The sequence below is a fragment of the Ranitomeya imitator genome, chromosome 3, assembly GCF_032444005.1.
Source record: "Ranitomeya imitator isolate aRanImi1 chromosome 3, aRanImi1.pri, whole genome shotgun sequence".
Taxonomy (NCBI): Eukaryota; Metazoa; Chordata; class Amphibia; order Anura; family Dendrobatidae; genus Ranitomeya; species Ranitomeya imitator.
In genome coordinates this window covers 796,988,969-797,009,552 of record NC_091284.1, presented here as the reverse complement: position 1 = coordinate 797,009,552, position 20,584 = coordinate 796,988,969, and the positions used below count along the sequence as shown (strand labels likewise).

Below are 20,584 nucleotides of genomic sequence, written 5' to 3'. Positions count from 1 at the left end.
GCATACTGTACATAAGGGGCTATGTGTGGGCTCATACTGTATATGAAGGGTATGGGTGGGCTCATATATAATGCTTCAGACCTCCACTACAATCATAGCCTCTCATGTGGCCCCTGGGGAAAATTAGTCTAGAAGATTTCAAGGGAACCCAAGGTCAATCAAGAGTCCTGTCAGACAAGCCAAGGCCAGAATCAAGATGTACTACAGAAAAAATGTTGGGCAATGTCACTAGTCAGTTCAGAATCAGGAACAAAGTAGCACTAAAAAATTAGGAAAGCCAGACAACAGCTGGCAACGCCTAACAGTATCCTGGAAGTTTAAGTAGGGTGTGGTGCTGCCCTACTGGCCAATGCTGAGCTGTAGGATAGCGACACAACAATTCTGGCCAACTGAGCACCAGCCACATCAATATACAGTATCTGGCTGGATAGAGTCTGCCTTGACCAGCGATTTTAGCCATAACATCTCCTTTATCACCAGTGCCTCCACAGGATGAATACGGCAGAATCTGGAGATATCGCAGAAGTGGGTCTGGGTATTTCATATCTATTTATCTATCTCATAACTTATTATTTATCTCACATCTATCTATAAGTCTGCCTATCTATTATAATTTATTTCATATTTATTTCCAGCTTCCTGTTAGCTTGTACAACTTGCTGTCTGGACAGTATTCTCGCTTACGGAGAGTTGCCCACAATAATCTTTCTCCGAGATTTTTCTTTTAACTTTTCAAGTAAAAAAAAATTCATTTTGCAAACTAATGAATAAATCCCAGCATTGTGTGGCACTTTGTGCAATTCAGTACTTCCCACACACAAATCTGCTGAGGGCATGTTTACTTTGCAATCACCTCTTAGCAGCGGGGCACAGATGTAGAAGTTTTTCTGTTCCATACCACAAACCAGGATGTCTTCTGGGGGGATTTGGGAGTAATCATATTTACCGTCCACTGGTTAGAAGTTTTAGCATGTCTCAATGGAGTGACTCATGGCTCATACACTATATAAGGAGGCTCATATGCAGCCAGCCAGAGGTTCAGGGCATAAGAACCAGACATGATGCCTACAACATCAGCGGTGATTCTCTTGGTGGTCACCTTCGGCTTTTGCTTCTCCATCCCCATCTCCGTGGAGGACAGCTCTGAAGTCTCGGAGAAAGATCACCGCTTTGCTCAGGTAACCCTACTCTTATAGATTCTGCCTATTTTTGCCGTTTAAGGTATATTGACATCAGTGGCGCAACTTGAAACTCATGGGCCCCGATGCGAAAGCTCCAACGAGGCCCCCAAATATTTTAAATCTTTAATAGCAATAGTCTTTTTCTATAGGCCAAAGGGACTTTTAGGGCCTCCTAGGCTCTAGGGCCCGAGTGCGATTGCAACCCCTGCACCTGTTGTAGTTACGCCCCCTGATTGACATCCTATGGGATGAAGTGGCTGGGGTTGCCACCCTTTTTACTCCAAAATACCTGCAAGGTTTAGTGTGTATATGTCGTGTGTGTTATTTTGTAATTAACGCAATACACCCTTCACCCAATGGCCTTATTCAGATTGGTTTTTTTTTGCAAACTAGAAAAAAAATGGACCGTTTTTCATTAGTTTGCTGAATCTGAATTTCCCCCATCTTTGGTCCATTTTTACCACCATTGTGTCATCCGTTTGGTATAAAAGAATACAAATTTCTAGTATCGCTATTCCATAAAGCAGTAAAAAAGAGACAGCACATGGAAGACACAGAGATGGATTCATGTGCTGTTGTTTTTATTTTCACAATCCCATTAATTAGATTTTTTTTTGTCTGCAAAAAAACAGACACATGAAAATCCCTAAAAACTACTTGATCTATCCATTAAATTATTAAATGGACGACTGAATGACACATAAGTCTGGTTATTAAAATTGCATTAGATTTTAGGGGCAGAAAAATGAACTAAATTTGATACTTAAGGAGACTATTTACATTTTTAGATTTTTTTTTACTATCAGTCTAAAAACTAATAAGCAGGTAGTTGCTAACAGAGGCAACTTTCTGCCTGTTCTACCCAGCTCTCCAGTCTCAGAGCGGTAACATTGCCCCTGCCGGCAATTCAGTGGCTTCACGTCAACAGAAAAGCTCTTCCTCTTCTAGGCTGCTCAGTCGACCGAGCGTGACTGCTGGTGTCATGCTGATTGACAGCCGGCCTCCCGCAGTTTAGCAACGCGGTGCCAGCTTTCAATCAGCATGACGTCAGCAGTCACGCCCTGTCAACACAGCATAGCGGAAAGAAGCTTCTGAATCACCGGCAGGATCGGTCTTTGACCGCTCAGTGCCGGAAAAGATCAGTGCCAGACACAATAGGTTAGTAGTTAGCAACTACCTGCCTGTAGGTTTGTAGGCACATTGTAACAGAAAAAAAGTCCCGGATAACCCTTTTAAGTCTTCAAGCCATGCATAGACAGTGTCTCCATAACACAGAAAGTACCCCCAGACTTCCGCTCTTAAATCTCGGGAGCTGCGCAGGCCGCGTGCACATATCTCGCTGCTGAATAAAAGCTTTTCTTGCTCTCTGCCTCCTTGTCCAAGTGACAATTCTTACACGCAACACTAAGTTGAACACAAATGTTGCTACTCTTTGTATTTTTAAGTTCTGCTAACTTGTTGAAAAAAATTGGGGCTTATCTGTAGGGAGTAGTTGTTTTTTTGTAATTGCGCCAAATTTAACAAACATGGTGCCACACTTTGTAAATTTGGTGCAAAACCCAATAACTTTGAACTTTTCTCTTACACCCAAAAAAAAAATTACAGAAAGCTGCCCCGGATAATGCAGGACCCTCTTCTCTTTAGAACTTTTACTCTAGTTTATGCCATTTTCTTCCTTTCGGAGTCATTTTGTGACTTTTTTTTTAGACTATTGAAAAAGCTGCTATTGATAAATCTGTCTAAAAACATTTGCAATGCTAAACCGTGTCCAACAAAATGTGTGTTTAATAAAAGGTATGAAAAAGTCACATTATTCTCCATCATCATTAAATTCATTTTTCCTCTCATTCTAGAAATATCTAAGCACCTTGTATGGTTCTTCAACCAACCCCATGGGGATTTTGAGAAAAAGCGGAGTCAACAGTGTGACTGCCCGGCTAAAAAAGATGCAAGCCTTCTTTGGCCTGGATGTAACGGGCAAACTGGATGAAGAAACCCTTGACATTATGAAGCAGCCGAGATGTGGGGTCCCAGATATCGGAGAATACAACTTCTTCCCAAGGAAGCTAAAATGGCCCAGATTCAATCTCACCTACAGGTAGCTCTATATCCACGTCTCTTGCTCTGTATATATCCCATCTATATGGTGACCCATCCATATCTCCACCCATACTTATATTTCCAGAAATCTGATCAATATGGCAGTAATAAGAACAGAATGTGTAGTTTGAGTAATTGTAAGCATTCTTGAACTTCTTCAGCTCTGAAGATTGGAGTAATCTCAAACAGACTGTCTATTAGTGATAAACTGATGGAGAACCACATGTAAATGTTGCTGTTTTGGATTGTCAGCCAATCTCAGATGGCCAATTAACTCAGGGAAGATCTAAAATTGATTTCCCCATCATTGAAGCTTATGACTAGTGATGGGCGAACCCAAACAATAAAGTTCGGGGTCCGTATTGAACACCTACTGTTCGGGCACGGACCCTGAAGACGAACTTCTCCAGAAAGTCTGTGTCACTGTTCCAGTTCAGGACCCCAAACATCGGGTGTTTCCCATGCTATCATTTGCATGACAGCGGGAGAAACACCGTTGGCTCCAAGAGCTGCGTGAGCCAGCAGCTGTGACCGGAGGTAAAAAGTTTACCTCTTGTCACAGGCATCTGCTGATGGGAGTACTTCTCCCATCAGCCTATGCCTGCTGTCGCTGCTACCAGCTAGAGCAGGTGCCCCGATAAGAGTATTCATCAGCCGGCGCCTGCACTATAAATAAATAAATGACAAAAAAATGACCTGGGATCTGTTCTATGTTTTAAAACATCTGCAAACTCCTTATGCTGCCCAGAATGGTGAACATAAAAAATACAACCAGAAAAAAACATATGAATTTGAATTTAAAACAAATGGAAGAAATTAAAGGAAAGGTAAGGCATAAGTGAAAAAACTGATAAAAATAAACCACCAAACTCTAGACAAAAAAGGTGCAAAAGCAGTAATCAATATGGCCTACTTTTTTTTTTTTAGAAAGTTGTAGAACTTTGTATTTGCAAATTATTGTTTTACATAAAGTCTAGAAAACTCATCTTACGGCATAGGGTTTCAATTCTGTGATTATTTCCCCTTCCCATATACCTGTTTGGAAATATTTGTTGACTTAATGCACAATTTATTTTTTATGTTCCTAGAATTGTTAACTACACCCCCGATTTACCACGTGCAGATGTGGACAGAGCTATTAAAAAAGCATTGAAAGTATGGAGTGATGTCACCCCACTGAATTTCACCAGAGTGCGGTCCGGCACTGCCGATATTATGGTTTCCTTTGGAAAAATGGGTAAGTAGCTATTAAGCAATGAAGATTACCATTAGGTACATATTAAAATATATTAGGGAATTGCTTCCTAATAACGTCATCTGACTGCGTTTTGGAACATTATAATTTGCCTGCTGTGACGCCAATATCTAATCACATGCTTAAGTGGGTTGTCCATCTTTGGGGACAATTTATCTTTTTTATTAAATGCATGTATTTTGAGCTTAAAATAATTTTTGCCTTTGAGTTTCATTAAGGATTTTACACCGTTTGGCTTTTAAAGGCTTCTTGTTTTCCTGTAGATTCAACTTTGATGCAGACTGTGGCCATCAGACCATCAGAACCCATTCAGCAGTCATCAATAGACAGTGGCTATAAGATGTCACTAAAAGTGCACCAAAAAGCCATGAAAGTGTACCAAAGGTTATAAAAGTGCACCAAAGGCCATACAAGTGCACCAAATGTCATAAAAGTGCACCAAAGGCCATAAAAGTGCACCAAATGTCATAAAAGTGCACCAAAGGCCATAAAAGTGCACCATTTTTAATGGAACCCAAAAGCAAAAATGATCTTTAGCCCTAAACACATGCATTTGAATTGAAAAAAAAAAAATGCCCCCAAAGGTGGACATCCCCCAAATGAGTTTGGTTGCAATCTGCCCTTAAAATGTCTGTCTGAATGCTACAATACAAGAATAACCATGCCTCCCCACCTTTCCAGTGTCGTGAGATATAAAAAGCAGAGGAGGCAAATGGAGGGCACCAGGCAGGGTGACTATATAGGATACTCATGATGGATGGTCACTTTAAAGGCCATAGACATGGAAAAAATATTTTTACTACATTAAATAAATAATTTAAAAAATGGAGTTGGGCATCCTTCATTCATTTTCAGACCCAAGTTTCAGATTTTTCTTTGTAGGATTGTCTCTCCCAGTAATATAGGCTGCCTTCTTGATTATCTCGTATATAAGCACAGCTTCTATCCTGCACTTATTTCCTCTTCTTGCGATTTCCTCCTTTTCTGTGGCCCGATTTCTCTGCCCTCTCTGAGCCTGTACATAGTTTCCCTACTCTCCAAGTAGTGGATTTTGCAGATCACTCAGCTAGATAAAGGACTTACAAACATCCTGCAGCCGCAAAATGTTAGAAAATTGCATGAACATTATTTAGAAAGTTGTTTAGCTGCCCATTATATGTTGAAAATGACAAATACAACATGCGCAAAGGTGTACATAGCATTTAAAGGGATTTTTTCGAGTTTTTGTTAAATTTATCAAAGGTCATAAAATGTGTACCCTTAAGGCCAGTCTGCAGTGGTCACATGTGGTACAAGGCTCATCATCAATGAAGCCAAGCATGCAGTGATCGGCAGAGAGGACTGAGAATAGCCTCTAGAATAGCAGTCGGGTTTAACCGGTGACTTTATCACAGCAAGAACTCAGAAAATCTCTTTTAGTCGCCCCCAAAAAACTCAACTGATGCTTTTTTACCTCATCCAGCTCACAGTGTTATATATACATGTCTTTATCGCTTTCTAGAGCATGGGGATTATTACCCTTTTGATGGCCCAAATGGTTTGCTCGCTCATGCCTTTCCCCCTGGAGAAAGAATTGGAGGAGACACGCACTTTGATGATGACGAAACCTTCACAAACGACTTTAAAGGTAACATATACAGTTCAGTTGTAAAGTTTGTGTGTAGTACATTTATAGACCCTCATCAGATGGTTCCGGGAAAATCAATGGCCAAAGTAGACCCTATGAAATCCCAGCCTACAACGCCAGACTAGAAATTGTTATTATAGGGGTTTTCTGCTCTTTTTGAAAAATTCACAGATGGTGTGGACCTTATTAAATAAAGATAAAAGTAATAACTACCACTAGAATCGCACACTGCTCTAGCGCTGTCACTCCGATGGGACAAGAAGTGATGGCGTCCTGACTATCAGTCACCCGACCATGCAGCCAATTGGTGTCCTCATAGCTTAGGTGACTGTTGGACGAGATGCCAACTCTTCCATTCCTGATGGTGGCCATAAGAAGGGTGGGGACTACTAGTGGTGGGTATTGCTTTTTTCTCCTTATTTTATAGTTATCCCTACTAGAGATTTGGAAATCGATTTACAGGAACCTGGTCCTCCGATTGCGTCATTTCTCTATGGACACCGGATGTGAGTCCTGCAAACTGCCTCCTTGAGCTTCTTCTGATTTGTAGGCCCAGGATGATGTCAAGCGTGCTTTGAGCTGTAGTCATTAATTAGAAGAGGTTCTCGGGATGCCAGCAGGAACGCAGGTCTATGCTCCTAAGACTCTAAAACACAATGTACGTGATACTTTTCATCATTGCATCGAGATACACGCATGACTTTGCACCAAGCCTACTAATCAGAACAAGCTCTGGGGATTCTCAAGGGTCATGCCTGGTGGTCAAAGACTACTGATGTGTCCGCTAGACAAGATTTCTGCAAAAAAAATTTCTCACCTCTAATCCCTACCCTTTGGTAATTTTTCAAAAGATGTAGAACCCCCCTCCGTTATAATTTCCCATTGTCTGTCCTCTTAGTGGAGAACTGGGAACTCTCTACTTTTTTGTCTCGACAAGGAGGCGTTAGGGCCCGTGTCCTAGCGAAGCCGTCACAGTAGCGCGGTCCTCACAAGTCTCCTCTCGTTATGATGCGCAGTGTTGCCCACATTATTTCTGCACCGCCCCCACTGGCTGTGATATGTAATGACTTGATCGCATCATTCTACGCCTACATGGACAGAACAAGTTGATGGACTTTCCCTCCATAGAGTAGGGTGCAGAAAGGGAGAGACCTATGGGTCCGGACCACATGCTACTATGACATCTTGACACAAGAAGGGAAAATTTGCACCAGGGGCTCAAAAGAAAAAGAAAAATTGTTCCAGAATCATTGGATCAGCGGCAATTTGAGACGGTGCTCATCTTAAATTAGTAAACGGTTCTCTATTTAGGAACTCTTGAGTAGAGAAATAGATGAAATTGCCGGAGATACTTCTGATGATTTAATGGAAAACTTCTTGAACAAATTATATAGGTATAGGATTAACTCCGTGTATGTTAAATCATAATATAATGGGATTTTTGCCGTTTTTGCAGGATATAACCTGTTCATCGTTGCTGCTCATGAATTCGGCCATGCGCTGGGGCTTGACCATTCCAGGGATCCGGGGTCCTTGATGTATCCGGTTTATAGTTATGCAGAGACCACCAGCTTTATTCTTCCTGATGACGATGTACAAGGAATACAAGAACTTTACGGTGCGTGTAGCATCTTATGCTGTGGTCAAGATGCCGGACTTCTCGGCAAATCTGGCTCAGGCCTCGTTAGAATGGCCATTGTGCTTCTACGTTATAGTGTCCGGTTTGGTCCTCTCCGAATGGCAGGTCTAATAACCTAAACTTACAGGATTGTAGAAATTAGGCCGGGACTGAAATGCCCCCACACAACAGCCATCATACCGAGGGCAGAAGATGTGCTGATCTTTGTCTTTGCCTGATCCAGATAGGACGTTGTCTATCAAAGCCCGGATTCCTCTTTTTAGAAGAAACAATTCATTTACCCAATTTAGAGTATCATTTAGGTCATACATATCAACTAATATTTTTTGTTGTAATTACTTTGCAGGACCTGGTGATAGAGACCCAAACCCAAAACACCCCAAAACACCTGAGAAGTGTGACCCCGATCTAGAGATTGATGCAATCACTGAACTCAGAGGAGAAAAGTTTATTTTCAAGGACAGGTCGGTAAAACCTATTATTCCTGGCCCCATTATAGATGATGAATAAAAACTGAAATCCTATAGACACATTTGACATATAAAAAATATTTTTACATAAGTTAAAGTGAATCCTTCACTAGGTTTTTGTTACCTAATCTGAAAGCAGCAAAATGTAAGGGTAGAGGCCCTGATTCCTGCAATGTGTCACCTACTGGGGTGCTTGCTAAAATCACTGTTTAATAAGCAGGAGATTCCAACTATAGGACTAGTAAACTAGTAAGCCTGTTGCCATGTAGTCCTCCGTATTCATGAACTCTGTATAACCCCGCCCCCACCACTGATTGGCCTATGCACAGTGTATACAGTAAGCTGCCAATCCAGTGGTGTGGATGGGGTTAAGCACAGCTCAGCATTCTGAGAACTAGGTGATCTGCAGTAGAGAAAAGCAGGATTTTTATCAAAATGATATCAAGCAGCCCAGTAAGTGACATATCGCTGGAATCAGGGTCTCTGTCTCTACATTATGATGTTCTTAAAGGAGGTAGCAAGAACTTGGGGACAGATTCCCTTTTCTGCATTCATTTTTAGGCCGGCTTCACACTCAGCGTATGAAAATACGGTCCGTATATTACGGCCGTAATACGCTGAAAAGTCCCGAAAATAGTGGTCCGTAGCTCCTCCGTAGGCAGGGTGTGTCAGCGTTTTTTGCGCATGGCATCCTCCGTATGTAATCCGTATGGCATCCGTACTGCGTGGTTTTCTCGCAGGCTTGCAAAACCAACATACCGCTATAGAAGTGATCCATGTGTCCCAAAAAGAAAAAAAATATATATATATACTGTCTATATATATATATATATATATATATATATATATATATATATATATATATATATGTCAGTAGACACATATATGTATATATATTAATATTTTTTCCAGCGCTATACAGCTTGAAAGCCGGTAATTCAATTACCGGCTTTTTCTTTCTCCTTCCTAAAACCCGACATGATTTGAGACCTGGTTTACATACAGTAAACCATGTCTTCTCTCCATTTTTTTTGCAGATTCCACACTACTAATGTCAGTAGTGTGTATCTGCAAAATTTGGCCGTTCTAGCTCTTAAAATAAAGGGTTAAATGGCGGAAAAAATTGGCGTGGGCTCCCGCGCAATTTTCTCCGCCAGAGTAGTAAAGCCAGTGACTGAGGGCAGATATTAATAGCCTGGAGAGGGTCCACGGTTATTGGCCCCCCCTGGCTAAAAATATCTGCCCCCAGCCACCCCAGAAAAGGCACATCTGTAAGATGCGCCTATTCTGGCACTTGGCCACTCTCTTCCCATTCCCGTGTAGTGGTGGGATATGGGGTAATGAAGGGTTAATGCCACCTTGCTATTGTAAGGTGACATTAAGCCTAATTAATAATGGAGAGGCGTCAATTATGACACCTATCCATTATTAATCCAATTGAATGAAAGGGTTAAATAAAACACAAACACATTATTTAAAATTATTTTAATGAAATAAAAACAATGGTTGTTGGAGTATTTTATTCTACGCCCAATCCAGTCACTGAAGACCCTCGTTCTGTAAGTAAAAAAACATAATAAACCAACAATATACTTACCCTCCGCAGATCTGTAACGTCCAATGATGTAAATCCTTCTGAAGGGGTTAAAACATTTTGCAGCAAGGAGTTCCGCTAATGCAGGCTGCTCCTTGCTGCAAAACCCCGGGGAATGAGGCTAAATATAGATCAATGATCTATATTTAGCTTCATTTGCGGTGAGGCGCCCTCTGCTGGCTGTTTATAGATCGTGGGAACTTTCCTAGAAAGCCTGGGAGCTTTCTAGGTAAGTTCCCACGATCTATGAACAGCCAGCAGAGGGCGCCTCACCGCAAATGAAGCTAAATATAGATCAGTGACCTATTTTTAGCTTCATTCCCTGGGGTTTTGCAGCAAGGAGCAGCCTGCATTAGCGGTACTCCTTGCTGCAAAATGTTTTAACCCCTTCAGAAGGATTTACATCGTTGGACGTTACAGATCTGCGGAGGGTAAGTATATTGTTGGTTTATTATGTTTTTTTACTTACAGAACGAGGGTCTTCAGTGATTGGATTGGGCGTAGAATAAAATACTCCAACAGCCATTGTTTTTATTTCATTAAAATAATTTTAAATAATGTGTTTGTGTTTTATTTAACCCTTTACTACAATTGGATTAATAATGGATAGGTGTTATAATTGACGCCTCTCCATTATTAATTAGGCTTAATGTCACCTTACAATAGCAAGGTGGCATTAACCCTTCATTACCCCATATCCCACCGCTACACGGTAATAGGAAGAGAGTGGCCAGGTACCAGAATAGGCGCATCTTCCAGATGTGCCTTTTCTGGGGTGGCTGGGGGCAGATATTTTTAGCCAGGGGGGGGGGCAATAACCGTGGACCCTCTCCAGGCTATTAATATCTGCCCTCAGTCACTGGCTTTACTACTCTGGCGGAGAAAATTGCGCGGGAGCCCACGCCAATTTTTTCCGCCATTTAACCCTTTATTTTACGAGCTAGAACGGCCAAATTTTGCAGATAAACACTACTGACATTAGTAGTGTGGAATCTGCAAAAAAAATGGAGAGAAGACATGGTTTACTGTATGTAAACCATGTCTCAAATCATGTCGGGTTTTAGGAAGGAGAAAGAAAAAGCCGGTAATTGAATTACCGGCTTTCAAGCTGTATAGCGCTGGAATAAATATTAATATATATACATATATGTGTCTCACTGACATATATATATATAAATACCTATTCTATGTGTACACATTTATTCTACCTATTGGACTGTAAGCTGTCAGTGTGATTTTACTGTACACCGCACTGAATTACCGGCTTTTCTCTCTAACAGCGCTGCGTATTTCTCGCAAGTCACACTGCTTGTCCGTGTGTAATCCGTATTTTTCACGCTTCCATAGACTTTCATTGGCGTATTTCTTGCGCAGTACGGTGACAAACGCAGCATGCTGCGATTTTGTACGGCCGTAGAAAGTCGTATAATACTGATCAGTAAAATACGGCAGATAGGAGCAGGGGCATAGAGAATAATTGTGCCGTATTTTTTGCGAGTTTTACGGACGTAGTTTCTGCGCTCTTACGTCCGTAAAACTCGCAAGTGTGAAGCCGGCCTTAGACCCTTTGCTATGCACTTTGTGGTTTTGTGTTTCAGATATTTCTCTTGTTGAGGCAGGGATAAAACCCTTGTCCATATGCCTTATTGGGCTCAGCAAGCAACGGGTCCGACTCTGTAATACTATATTACAATCACCTGACAACTGCAGCCAATCACATTCCTCAATGATCAAGAACAGGATTTCATGACTACCTGCTGCTCGTAAATTTTTAATCAGAGGATGGGCAATCCATTTAATCCCTAATCCCTTTCTATTTTTTTTTCTGTCCAGGTTCTTTTGGAGGCTTCATCCACAGATGACAGATGCAGAGTTAGTTTTGACCAAATCTTTCTGGCCTGAACTTCCAAACAAAATTGACGCAGCTTATGAAAACCCCCAGAAGGATCTGATATTCATTTTCAGAGGTGAGCGTGAACTTTACTATTATCTGCTCTGCAATAAACCAAAACTAGAAAAATCACCAACTATCAAAAACCTTAGAGGACGAAAAGCCCTAATTGTTTTCATACAAAGTGATGAATAAGACTGGATGTCCGTCAGTCTGGATGGGAATTCTGTCCTTTGGGTGCAATTATTGCATGGATTTTGGGCTGAAACAAAGATTTTATATGCACATTGCTGGCTGAAGAATGAGTTAACCGATAATCCGAGAGTGAGTTCATTCGGACAAAGAGTTAATATCACTTTAATTTGTTTATTTTTCTGAAAACCTCTTAAATGATTTAGGACCTCAGACCATATGAAAGTTGGACCTGAACTTTGATGTGGTCACAAAGTAGAGAGCATCTCACAAAAAAAGACAGATAAAAGTGATACAAACTCTCTGTCAAAAAGGAACTCTCTTGGATCCTCAGTTAACTCATTCTACACCAAAGTCAAAAGGTGCAACATTTTTAATGAAATCCAATTACAATAGTTATTTTTAACTTGAAATAAATACATTTAATTAAAAAAAGACCCCAAAGATGTCGACATCTTTATTTCTTCTTCTTAAAAAAGCAATCTTCGTTTTTTCATCAATGTCATCATTCAAGGAATGAGTTTTAGAAATCTATTGACATTGGTGTAAATTGAAGACAGATGGGGGCACATAGCACAGATCAAAATTGACACCCATTAAATTTACTCCATCGTATTTTTATTGATTGAGATCGAACAGGTCGGACCTTAAAAAGATCTCATGGTTGGGCATTATTATTCGGATTTGATTTGATTGGCTCTCAAGTTCTAACTATTTAGTAAAATCTGACAGCAATCATGATATATATACATTATATATATATATACATTATATATATATATATATATATATATATATATATATATATATATATATATATTACATTTATATTTATATAAAAAGCATCCATCATAGATTAAACTTCAGAGCAGAATAAAGCTGCAGAAAATAATTATAACCCAATTATTCATAGACTGTTGTTTTAGATATTTCATCCTGCCGTTCCAGGGAAAAAGTTCTGGGCTCTGAATGGATACGATATAATGGACGACTATCCCAAAAAATTGCATGAACTTGGTTTCCCCAAAATTCTGAAATCCATAGACGCAGCTGTCCACAATGATGCAAATGGCAAAACTTATTTCTTCACTGGCGACAAATATTGGAGGTAAGAAACCCACCATTGTTACTTGTGCCAAAACTTTCTTATTGACCCCAAAATGATGATATATATTGTTAGGGCTCGTGCAGAAGACCATTTTCTCATACGAGTGCTATCTGGTTTTCTCTCGTACCTATGATATTCTATGGGGCTGTGCACATGTCCAATTTTTTTTGTCTGGACTGAGCGGTCTGCGGAAAAAAAAATCAGAGATATGTCTAAATTTGGCACCCGGCACTCCCACCAATCAGCTGTGTTCGGTCGTTTGAGGTGCTGTACAGCTTCATCAACGGAATAGTGGCCGCCGTCGAGTGCTGTATACAGTAAGTGCCCCCTATTAATTTGAATAGCGGTAGATGTGCAGTACCCGTACTGGCCACTATACAGTTCATGGAGCTGTAATGTTAAGCTCCAGAAAATGAGCAGTTTCATCCACCGCTGACACCGTGCACCGCTGATTGGCGGGGATGATGGTTGTGGCACCGACACCAATCAGACGTTGACGAGCTATTCTAAGGCTAGGCCGTCAATGTTAAAGTCTTGGACAACCCTTTTAGTCTGTTTCTAAGAGCTAGGTCTTGTCTAGGGAAAGCCGCTTTAGAATTGCAGTTTTGTGGCCACCACCCGGAGGTCCAGTGGAGGCAGATACAGTGCTAGTGTGCTGAGGTGTACGATTGCCAAATAATGAATATATTACACAAATTATCATTTTTCGTTAATGGTCTAAAAAAATTACATTTTGTAAATTAAAAATGTAAAGTGCCGCAGCTTGAGCGGTCAGCGCCATCCCGGCCTACAAGAATACCGTGCAGTTACCGGTTAACCTAGGAAATACTGGGTAAAATGGAGGGCACTGTCATGATTCCAATGGCAGGGAATCACAAAAGGACAAGCACCAACGAGCTCTAGGGTGATGGAACCTGAGCTGACCGCGACCCTAAACCTAAACACACAAATAACAATAGCCGGGGAACGTGCCTACGTTGATCCTAGACGTCTCGCACCAGCCAAAGATCTAACTTCTCCTATTAGAAGAAACACAGACCTCTCTTGCCTCCAGAGAAATACCCCACAGAAATAGCAGCCCCCCACATATAATGACGGTGAAATGAGAGGAAGGCACATACACAGTATGAAATCAGATTCAGCAAAATGAGGCCCGCTAAAACTAGATAGCAGAGGATACAAAAGTAAACTGCGCGGTCAGCAAAAAACCCTTCAAAAAACCATCCTGTAATTACTTGAACTCATGTTCCAACTCATGGAACATGAGGAGCAATTACAGCCCGCTAGAGCAACCAGCAGAAAAGAAACAATTATATGCAAGCTGGACAAGACAAAAATAAATCAAAACGTGGAACAAGAAAATCAAAAACTTAGCTTGTCCTGAAGATTACTGAAGCCAGAAGCTGAGGTAACAAAACACTCTGATAACCTTGATAGCCGGCGGGGAAATGACAAGAAAGCCCGGTTAAATAGGAAACTCCCAAATCCTAATAGAACAGGTGGACACCAGAGACAGCAGAACACAAATCACCCAGTACCATCAGTAACCACCAGAGGGAGCCCAAAAACAGAACTCACAACAGGGCACCTCCAAATAAAATAAAGTACATGTTTCCTATCTCTTCCAGCTATGATGAAGAAAGAATGACAATGGATAAAGGATACCCCAGGCTTATTGCAGAAGACTTCTTGGGTATCGGGGAAAAAGTTGATGCGGTTTATCGAAGAAATGGTAAATATTGGGTTATCATACTATTTGTATTTAGTGAATCAAAATACCTAAAATGTAATATATCTAATGTATCTTAGGCCACGTTCACATGGTCAATATTTTACATCAGTATTTCTAAGACAAGACCAGCAGTGGGTGATAAATACAGAAGTGGTGACGATGGTTTCTATTATACTTTTTCTCTGATTGTTCCACTCCTGGTTTTGGCTGAAAAATACTGAGGTAAAATACTGACCAAATACTGAATGTGTGAACGTGGCCTTAGAGGGGTTGTCCGGGACAAATATATTGAAGACTTATCCATGAGATTATGGGTGTCCGACATCCAGCACCTCCACCGATCTTCTGAGGTCGCGTGTCAGCAATGTACAGAGCAGAACATCGTAGCAGAATGGAAATAGGAGGTACACTGCATTATCCTACGACGGTGTTCAGCTCCATACATTGCCTACATCCAGCTATTGTCAGAAGAACCTATAACAGCTGATCGTTAAGGGTGCCAGTCTTCGGACCCCACCGATTTCATAAGTCATCAATATTTTTAACTCCATGCAAAGCCCTTTAAGTCTGCGGAGTTGGAGTCACTATGTGATATCCGTCTGCCCTCATTGAGAAGATTGACAGGAGTTGTCTCAATGAGCAATCCTCTTTCGAAACCCATATGCGCCCCCCCAAAAATACAGAAATCTTTGAAGCACCAATGGGTCAAGTCTCTGGGTAAGTTGTAGACATTCATGAAAAACTTCAAAGAATCGATGATTTAGAGGAGCTCATCGTAACCAAAGCAGATTTTTATCTTTTTTCAGTGTTACGAGTTGCAACAATCGTAATGTTTAAAAGGTAGTTAGTCTAGTTTTGTGTGGGGCCTCAGAGAGAGGGTTGAGCTAGAATTCACCCTTTGATCTTGATCTATCTCTACATAGATATTGAAGGATAACTCACGAGGTCCTGTTATTTCTCACCTGCGGAGGTGCATTCTCAATGTCCTTGGCATTGTATTTTGCTGTTGCCCTCTCTTTCTTTGAAGTTTTGTTTAACCTGTAATTTGTAATATTGTTCTGTTTTAATTATGAATTAATACAAATTTAATAATTTTTAATAATCAGCTGAAATCATTTTTTTATCTGAACGGCCTTGATCTACTGTTACAGATATACAGTAGGTTGTTAACTAACTAGAGAAAATGTAACAGAGCAGAGCGTTACCACCAGTAGTGGTAAAAATGTGTGAGCCTAAGTCCTAAGTGATGTCTAGCTTGCTGACTACCTGAATACTCAGGCAGCATGCTGCCACCTAAGCTAGCCTTTAATGCTCAGAAGCATGACCCTAGAGGTCTGTGTCGGGATATCAGGTTATCATGGTAACTTTACACTTTATTAATTATAGGTTACTGCTACTTCTAAGTCCTAAGTGATGTCTAACTTGCTGACTACCTGAATACTCAGGCAGCATGCTGCCACCTAAGCTAGCCTTTAATGCTCAGAAGCATGACCCTAGAGGTCTGTGCTGGGTTATCATGGTAACTTTACACTTTATTAATTATAGGTTACTTCTACTTCTTCAATGGGCCCCTACAATTTGAATACAGCATCTGGAGTAAGAAAGTGACCCGATTATTGAAGACCAACTCCATTCTCTGGTGCTAAACCTGGGCACATCACTGTCATCCATCATGGAGCAGACATCTGTAACACCTCCTGTCAGGATTCTGTGCTTTCCTACTATCATACGTACAGTTCGGGAGTCACCGTGAATATTACACATTGGTATCATCAGTTTGTACCTAGTTATAGGAGTTGTCTACCCTCTTAGGCTATGTGCACACGTCAGGATTTCTTGCAGAAATTTCCTGAGCAAAACCGGACATTTTCTGCAAGAAATCTGCATGCGTGTTTTTTCCCGGAGATTTCCCAATGCAATAATATAGTGGGAAATCCGCAAAAAATCCGCAAAATTAATGAACATGCTGCGTTTTTTACCGCGATGTGTTTTTTTCACAGAAAAAAACGCATCATGTGCCTAAAAATTGAAGAATGCATTCTAATTGATGGGATGCATATGTATGCGTTTTTATCGCGTTTTTATAGCGAAAAAGCACAAAAAAACGCGAAAAATCAGCAATGTGTGCACACAACCTCACAGTTAAAAAAACCCCATGCAGAATAGTGTGAAATAATGAAAGAAGTCACAATCTCACCAATCCCCCAGCAGTGTCTGTACTTCCTGCTCTGTTGGTCACCCCTGCTGTTGGTGATTGACTGCAGGGGTCACATGTCTGTCCAGGCGGAGCAGAAAATACTGAGGTGTAACTACATTGTTTGCATGGGTTGCAGTGGCATCTGAGCCTAGGTGGACCCAATAGATATCTTTGGCTTACATGAGAAGATTATAGGCCACGTTTTTATAGCATTTGTGGATTATTTTTTTGTCTAGCTTTTGATTTTTGTGGCCGGTTTTTCATGTCCGTTTTTTTTATTATTATTATTTTATTTTTTATTTGCGCCTTTTTTTTCTTTAAAGTTATTTTTTCATAGTTGTTTGGGTGTTTCCACATGATTTTGGCTGATTTTTGTGCAAATGTCATCCCAGGAGTAATCTAGTTTACACCTGAAATTTTTGCCCAAATTTTATAATATTTTAGCTGAACATGAGACTTTTTGCACTAAAGAGTAGCAAGAAAGCTTAAAGACAAAAATTAAGGGTGGAAAGGATCAGAGTGTGGATAAAATGCTGCGTTGCTGGTTAAATAAATCCACGAGTCAGGTGAATACAGAATCATATTCTATACCTCTGACAATAAACTCATTCTATGTCCACCTGATCCTTTGATTTATTCAACCAGGGGTGCTGCATTTTAACCACACTCCGATCTTTTGAAGAATTTAGCACAAAAAAGTCAATTTTTGCACCAAAACAAAAAAAAAAAAATAAGAAAACTGACTAAAAAAAACAATTTTAATCAAGATCCATGAAAGTTGGTGCTTTGCTGGAGACTATGCATTGGGACCCTTATTCCACGGTTAGAAGAAAAACATTAAACATCGGGAAGGGAATGGCAGGGGATCGGTAAAGTGACTATTACTTCTTTTAATATTTTACATAATACTGAGTGGCTTCAGGAAAAATCTTAAGTATCCGGGCAACCCCTTTAAGACACTACAAGAATTCTTGTTTGCCAGGATTTGTGATATCGGTGTAAATGCTGCTTCTTATTTATGGTTTAATACTTTTCAGGAATCCAATTTTCCGACACTCATTTTTGGTACAACGCATTAACTGAAGATCTTTGCTTAGGGATCTTTTGTACCGTGACTATGGCCATAAGGTGCTAACGCTGCAATTTAAAGTGTAGCTTTATTATTTTACTCAAGAATGTTCCAAGTGAGATCCTTTATGTGACAGTATTGTTACCGAAATTGGAATAATATGGCGTAAAGATGTAAAAAAACGCTTAATTAGACTAAGCCGAGTCTCCTCATCCAATAAGTGCTTTTAGCTTAGTACCAGTCGTGCGTTGCATTGAAGACTGGAGTAATCTATAGCAAATCGGTTGCAATGTATACTGTTCAAGGCAACCATTTTTTTTTTTTAAAGATCTTAGGGTTTCAGCTCACTGACAACTGGTAAAGGCGATAAATATGCACTCTTCTGCACTCCGTACCAGAAAAACAGAGCTCCCACTACTATGAAGAAATGTAAAGAAATATTCAGTGCAGAATATTGGACCTAAAGTGTGAAGGATTTACTTGTCACTTGCTCATACAATGAAGTTAAATACCTTGTAAAAATCCCTAATCTCCCCTGATTCTGACGCTCTTTTCTGATTTGTGCTGCGTCGCTCCACTGCAGAGATATTCACATTTGTTGCTTTTGGAGCACAATATGTGAAATCTCTGTTTGTACTCCAACTGGTGCGATTCTCCAGAGTCTTCTCTGGGGACTTGCTCTTCCACTCCTTCCTCCCAGATTCTGCCACTCACAGCTCAGCAGATCTAGCAGTCTTTCCGGGATGTAGAAGTGCATGCCCCCAAGAGAAGAGTCAGAAGAAACGCCCAGTTGAACTGTAAGCCGATATTTCACATACTGCGCTCCAGAACAAACAAATGTGAATATCTCTGCAATGGAGCGAAGTAGAGCAAATTGGAAAATTGCGGCAGAATCAGGGGAGCTCAACGATTTTCAGGAGATATTTAACTAAATTTTTTTTAAGCAAGTTATATATCCTCTTTAAGAACAATGTAAACCCCCCAAGCAAAGCACAAACACCTAGCTCCATCTTCCCACAGCTTTTATATATTGACCTGTGTATATATCAATTCAATAAATGTCCATGTTCCTCCTATAGCAACCTAAGAGATAATTGGGCGGTGCCCACGCTTCCTGCTGGCAGAGAACAAGTCATGACCAAAAGATTTTATGACTATTATAATGGACTACTGTTTTTATTTTGTATGATATATTTTTTTAGCTATTTATTATATCTTGTTTTGAGCACTATAGAGTCTCTTGTTAGATTTATTATATCCATATTTATGATGTATTTTCAATGTAGAAGGATTATTTCTGTTCGCATCAAAAATGGGCTTTAACGGGCAAAGCCGAAAGGCCTTAGTGCGCATGTGCTGGCGCACTATATCCCAGAAGTATTTCGCTGTGTTCCGGGACATAGTGCACATGCGCCGGCGCACTAAAGCTTTTCGGCTTTGCCCGCAGTTGGGCAAAGCATACTGCGCGTGCGCAAGGCAAAATTGCCTCGTGTAGGTGTGTACTTCGGAGGACACAGCATGAACTTCAACCCAATATTGCGGCCAGCATGCAGCCAGCGGGTAAGGAAAGGGTGAATCAAACACCCGAAAACCCCGCCCATATGACCGCAAACCTGTCCCGCCAAATTCAGGTGACAGGTTCCCTTTAAAAATCATGGTTATTCCACAAAATGTTGATTTCTGAACTCTGAGTTAAAACATGATTATCGTTGTTTCTAAATGATTATGAACTTGTTTTCTTTGGATTATTTGAGGTCTGAAAGCACTGTTTTTTTTTTTTTTGTTTTTTTTTATTTTGACCATTTTTCTTTGTCAGAAAAAACCCCCAAAAACTGTTGCTTGGAAATTCGGAGACATGTTGTCATAAGTTTATAGACTAAAAGAACAATTTACATTTTACTCAAAAATACACCTATGAAGAGAAAAATCAGACAAACTGAACATTTTGCAGCGGTCTCTTAATTTTTGCCAGAGCTGTAGATGCTAACTTTGTTGCATGTAATTTTTGCACTAAAACGGGTGACTTTTTGCTTTTAAGCGTTTTCCTGCTCCTTTTGAAAAAGTCTTAAAAAGTCACAAAAAAGCAAACTCACTCCAGTAACGGTGGCATAAAAAACTAAAGTAACAGCTGTTACATCTAAAGGTGCAAGAAATTTATCAAATATGTGACACTTTGGTAAATTTGGCGCAAATAACAGCAACACAGAAACTAGCAAAACTGATATTGAAAATTATCATGAGAAATTTTCCCCATAGACAGGACCATCTGAAAATACATGTAATACAGTGATTCTTGTTGGGAAATAAATTTTGGGCGTCTCGTTTTGTTTGACTTCTCAACCCTTTTTTGCCTAATTTTTCACCACATTTTAAAACCTAAATTTTGACACATTGTTATAATAATCCCTCTGTCCGCTTTTTCAAAGAATGTAAAAACAGTGCTAAAAAATTAGACTTGAAAATTTATAAAAAATTTAACCAAACTGTTTGACATTTTTCACACAATAGTAAATTTTTGCCGATATTTTA

General features: G+C 40.2%; 1 protein-coding gene across 1 annotated transcript; it reads left to right on the top strand.

The window, feature by feature from the left end:
- Positions 1-1,032: 1,032 nt before the first annotated feature.
- MMP13 (matrix metallopeptidase 13) lies at positions 1,033-17,699 on the top strand. Its single transcript, XM_069759209.1, has 10 exons — positions 1,033-1,178; positions 3,035-3,279; positions 4,370-4,518; positions 6,038-6,163; positions 7,620-7,781; positions 8,149-8,266; positions 11,700-11,833; positions 12,898-13,057; positions 14,686-14,789; positions 16,335-17,699. Exons 1-10 carry the CDS (start codon positions 1,059-1,061, stop codon positions 16,433-16,435), a joined length of 1,419 nt encoding a protein of 472 aa, XP_069615310.1. The 5' UTR covers positions 1,033-1,058; the 3' UTR covers positions 16,436-17,699.
- Positions 17,700-20,584: the final 2,885 nt, after the last annotated feature.